Here is a 5,229-nt window from a genome sequence, read left to right as displayed (position 1 = left end):
GAGCCGTGGGGAACAAGCCCAGCCCAGCAGGTGCCCCCAGGGCGGGGGCGGGGAGCACAGGGGCTCCCCGTTGACCCTCAGCCAGTCCCAGGGCAGCGTCCCACAGGACTGTCCTGACACCTGGCTCCACTGGCGCAGACCTGGAGGGCCAGCCGGGGCCCCTTCCACCCACCTCGTGCTCCCAGGCAGTCTCACCCAGACCGTGTCCCCCCCACCCCCAGCTTCGCTGTTCCAAGAACAGAGGCTGGTCCCAGGGGAGAGGAAGGGGCTCCCCTGTGGACCACCCATCACCGCCCCCCACCAACCCCTTCCCAGTGCAGCACACCTGTCGCTTGAAAAATCCAGAGGGTGCAAGTAAAGTGTCTCTTCACAAGCTGTGCCCTGCCTCTGCTCGGGGTTTGAGGTTTGGAAGCCCTGCTCAGCGCACGCTACGCTGTCCCCACAAGGTGGCGCCATCGCCCCACAGGAACCCAGGGCCTGTGGAAGGTCCCGGCTGTGCTTCCGCCCCAGGGCAGCGTGGAGAGGCTCAGAGGCATGGGGGCCCCAGGGCAGCGTGGAGAGGCTCAGAGGCATGGGGGCCGTCCCAACTCGTCCAGACAGCCGGAAGCTCTGACGCGGAGGCTCCTCTCTGCGGGCCCGGCCCCCCGCACAGCTCCAGCGGGCCCCTGGCACCCTCCCACCCAACTCCGCAAGCACAGCCTACAAGCCCCGGGGCCTTCGGGCTCCAGACACAAGAGGAAGTGCTCAGGCAGGTCCCTGCCTTCTGTGTCCAGGCTCCCAGAAGCAGGTGAGGGGCTGTCACCCCTGCCTGGAGGCCCCCAGGGGGCTCTTGACCCAACCCCGCCTCCATCGGGCCAGGCTGCAGCCAGCGGAGGAGAAAGGACGCACACACGGGAACGAAAAGTGACACCTTTAATGTGCTGAGCAGAATTTTACATAAAATCGGAAATCTGTGATTCATCCCCGCTCCGATTAGTTAAAAAATTCCAAGATTCGTCGCAAGGCATATGTGCAATTAGGCCCCAATTCAAAGTCGGTGGCATATCTGCGGTCCAGCCTCAGGTGCCAAGCTATTTTCCGTTCTCCGCGCTGAACATTCGTTCCTGGAGATGGGCAGTGTGAGCCGGTGCGCTGTCCGTCCCCGCCCCCCGCCCCGGCCCCTCCCAACCGTAACCCCGGGCTCTCACCATCAGCATCCGCTCCAGCTTCACGGCGTCCGCAGCGAACTTGCGGATCCCGTCCGAGAGCTTCTCCACGGCCATGCGGTCCTCGTTGTGCAGCCAGCGGAAGGCCTTCTCGTCCAGGTGGACCTTCTCCAGGTCACTGGCCTGGGCTGGGGGAGGGCACACACCGGCGCCTTGGGCTCAGAGCCGCCCTAAGGCCCCTGCCTGGTGCGGCCCCCACGGCAGGTGGGCTGGACAGCAGGTGAGTGCAGGCTGGCCCTGCGGCTCTAGGCTCCACACCCTCAGGTGACAGAGGCACCGGTGTCCCCATGGGGGCCTTGAGCGGGGCGGGGGGAGGCTTCTTACCTGCCTTGACCGAGAGCGTGGGCGCCAGCTTGCTGTGGTCCTTGAGCAGCTCCCCCAGTAGCTGGGGTGAGATGGTGAGGAAGTCGCAGCCCGCCAGGGCCTTGATCTCGCCCGTGTTGCGGAAGGAGGCACCCATGACGACGGTCTCGTAGCCGAACTTCTTGTAATAGTTGTAGATCTTGGTGACGCTCTTGACTCCTGCGGGGACATGCCCGGAGCTGCCACGCTGGCTGCCGGCAGCAGACAGCGCAGCACTCCTCCGCCCCCGCCTCCGAGTGCTCCTCACCGGGGTCCTCCAGGGGCTCGAAGGACTTCTTGTCCGTGTTGGCCACGTGCCAGTCGAGGATGCGGCCCACGAACGGGGAGATGAGCGTCACCCCCGCCTCGGCGCAGGCCACGGCCTGGGCGAAGGAGAAGAGCAGCGTCATGTTGCAGCGGATGTCGTGCTGCGCCTCCAGCTGCCTGTGGGGGGCGGCGTGAACAGCGGGGACACAGCGAGAAACGCTCGCGATTCAGTAACTGCAAAGGCAGGAACAGGGCCTCCCCACCCTCATTAAGAGCAACTCTGGGGCTTCCCTGGTGGCTCAGGGGTTAAGAGTCCGCCTGCCAATGGAGGGGACCCGGGTTCGAGCCCTGGCCCGGGAAGATCCCACATGCCGCGGGGCAACTAAGCCCGTGCGCCGCGACTACTGAGCCCGCGTGCCACAACTACTGAGCCTCTGTGCCACAACTACTGAAGCTCACGAGCCTAGAGCCTGTGCTCGTCTACAAGAGAAGCCACCGCAATGAGAAGCCCGCGCACCGCAAAAAAGGGTAGCCCCCGCTCGCCACAACTAGAGAAAGCCCACATGCAACAAAGACCCAATTCAGCCAAAAATAAATAAAATAAATTTATTTAAAGAAAAACAAAACAAAAAACCCCCAAAAAAACTCTGGAGGAACTTCCCTGGTGGTCCAGCGGGTAAGACTCCACGCTCTCAAGGCAGGGGCCCGGGCTCGAGCCCTGGTTGGGAAACTAGATCCCGCACACGTGCTTTAACTAAGAAGTCCGCAGGCCTCAACAGAGACCCGGCAATGGCCAAAAATAAGTAAACAGATATTTAAAGACAAGTATGTGTGGAGTTGAAATTAGCTCGTTTTACTAAAAACAAAACAAAACTCCGGAACATTCACCAGGGCTCTCTCTGGCTAGTGAGTTGTGGGTGACCAGAACTTCCTTCATCAAACCAGCAATTCAAAACAGGGACAAAGGCAAGAGGTTCCCTGAGAGCCACAGGCCCGGTCCCTCACCTCGTCACAGAATCAGCTCCGACCACAGCACCATCCTGCCTCGGTCCCACCAGGAGCCCGCGGCCCCCCCGGCCCCACTGCTCCCCCTCGCCCTTCTGGGTCACCCTGCAGAAAGTCAGTCACCCACGTGACGTCCTGGGGTCGACCGTGAGAACAGGGTCCCGGCCCCACTCTGCAACATGCCGGGACGTGGACTGTGACAGCTGAGTCCCTGTCCCAATGGAGTTTCAGAGGCAACTCTGCTGCCTGGCCACAGAAAGGTGGTCAAGAAGTGCAGCTGAGGGGGGCACAAGGCAGCCTCGACAGCCGACACCATGACCACAGCACCAGCAACTCCGCCCTCCAGTGTGCGTCCACCAGAGACAGCACCAGAGCTCGAGCACACGTGCTCACAGCAGCACTACCCTCGACAGCGCCAAAGGCGGGACAGCCAGGCGTCCCTTGAAGGATGGACTCAGAAAATGCAGTGTATACACACGAGCGAACGACAGCTTTAAGAGGAATGCAGCCCCAACACACGCACAGCACGTGTGAACCTTGAACACATGCCCAGCAAGGGAAGCCAGACACGAAGGCCACGTGCTGCACGATTCCATCATGCAGAAGAGTCCAGACAGGCGCGTCCAGAGGCAGAAGGTCACAGGAGTGGAACAGATAACACAGGGACCCCGCTGGTGCACAAGGGGCGCTTCCAGGACAGCCGTGCATGGCCCTGCGGGGCCGGCGCCAGAGCAGCTCCCTGTCTGCACCTGCTTCTACCTCCTCTGCACTGAGCACAGCTGCTGGGAAACGACTTACGTTCTGTACACAGAAGACGACGTGAGGACAACGTGTGGCATCGCACGGGGCCTGCTCCCCGAGGCCCACCCGGGACGGGCAGTCCCTACCAGCTCCCTCCTCACAGGGACACTTACTTTCCAGCCTGGATTCCTTCCCAGGTGGACGACAGCTTTATCAGAATCCGGTCCTTGCTGATCCCAGCCTCCTTGTACAGGTCGATGAGGCGCTGGGCGCGGGCCACCATGGCATCCTTATCGAAGGAGAGCCTGCGGGGGCAGGGCCATGACAGGGGCGCCCAGCAGCCAGCCAGGGGGTGCGTGGCGTGCCCGGCTCAGAGCAGCTTAGCAGGACTGATATTCAAGCAGGGGCCGGAGACAAACAGCTCATCGGGGACCAGCAGCCACGGCAGCACCTGGGCGCCACGTGGGGAACCACGGACTGAAAAGCAGCTGCTGCCCTCTGCCCACGTCACCTGTGTCAGCCCTGCGTCCTTACCTTGCATCCACTTCTGTGGACACGCGGCCTGGAATTTTCTTCAGTATTTCTGCTCCAAACAGCACAAAAAGTTTATCGGTAGCATTTGTAATCTGTTCCTCTTGTGATCTGAAATTCCAGGGAAAAAATTAGGTTAGAAGCTTGTTAGATTTAAATGCACAGGATTCTACAAAACAGATTCTGTTATTCATTTCCCAATTGCTTTCCCCTCCATCTTTTTTCTTAAAATAATTTAAATTGTGGTAAAACACACATAGCATAAAACTTACCATCTTAACCTTTTTTTTTTTTTAACTTTGGCCATGCCACACAGCTTGCAGGATCTCAGTTCCCTGACGAGGGACTGAACCTGGGCCACGGCAGTGAGACTGCAGAGTCCTAACCACTAGGCCACCAGGAAACTGCCCCCATCTTAACCTTTTTTTTTTTTTTTTTTTAATGAGTTTTGTTGGTTTGTTTTTTTTTTAACTAATTTATTTTTGGGCTGTGTTGGGTCTCCGTTGCTGTGTGCGGGCTTTCTCTAGTTGAGGTGAGCTGGGGCTACTGTTCGTTGCGGTGTGTGGGCTTCTTTCTCATTGCGGTGGCTTCTCTTGTTGCGGAGCACGGGCTCTAGGCGTGCGGGCTCAGTAGTTGTGGCTCGTGGGCTCTAGAGCGCAGGCTCAGTAGTGGTGGCGCACAGGCTTAGTTGTTCCCCGGCATGTGGGATCTTCCAGGACCAGGGCTTGAACCCATGTCCCCTGCACTGGCAGGCGGATTCTCAACCACTGCGCCACCAGGGAAGCCCTATCTTAACCATTTTTAAGTGACTAGTTAGGGGCACTGAGTGCATTCACATCGTGGTGCAACCATCCCTGCCTTCCATCTCCATGTTTTCATCCTCCCAAACTGAACCCCTTCATCTTTGGGGACTTGAACAAAACAGTCTTTCCAATCTCTTTGAAGCTGCCTGGGCAGATGAGTAAGGTACATGATGCTGTTCCAAAACGGACCAGAAAGATCTCCAGCCCACGTGTCACGGGCTGGACACGGGAGCAGGGCCAGTCTGGTGATCACTAAGGGCACCACCTTGTCACCGATTCCAGGAATACCAAGAAGGGACAGGGAAGCAGCCAGGATGGCAGGGGCGGGGGGGGGG

At 59.3% G+C, this 5,229-nt stretch overlaps 1 protein-coding gene across 1 annotated transcript in view; it reads right to left on the bottom strand.

Moving 5' to 3' along the window:
* Nucleotides 1-899: 899 nt before the first annotated feature.
* Nucleotides 900-5,229, bottom strand: part of TALDO1 (transaldolase 1) — an 8,870-nt gene continuing 4,540 nt past the window's right edge. Inside the window, exons 3-8 of the mRNA XM_007465922.1 lie at nt 4,095-4,202; nt 3,734-3,865; nt 1,816-1,991; nt 1,530-1,727; nt 1,188-1,333; nt 900-1,103 (exon numbers count right to left, since the gene is read on the bottom strand). Of these exons, the coding sequence (XP_007465984.1) occupies nt 1,071-1,103; nt 1,188-1,333; nt 1,530-1,727; nt 1,816-1,991; nt 3,734-3,865; nt 4,095-4,202 (793 nt within the window). The 3' untranslated portion in view covers nt 900-1,070. The remainder of the gene's footprint in view (nt 1,104-1,187; nt 1,334-1,529; nt 1,728-1,815; nt 1,992-3,733; nt 3,866-4,094; nt 4,203-5,229) is intronic.

Source organism: Lipotes vexillifer, unplaced genomic scaffold (assembly GCF_000442215.2).
Source record: "Lipotes vexillifer unplaced genomic scaffold, Lipotes_vexillifer_v1.1 scaffold1094, whole genome shotgun sequence".
In the NCBI taxonomy this organism is placed as follows: Eukaryota; Metazoa; Chordata; class Mammalia; order Artiodactyla; family Lipotidae; genus Lipotes; species Lipotes vexillifer.
This window is presented reverse-complemented; position numbering and strand designations above follow the sequence as displayed.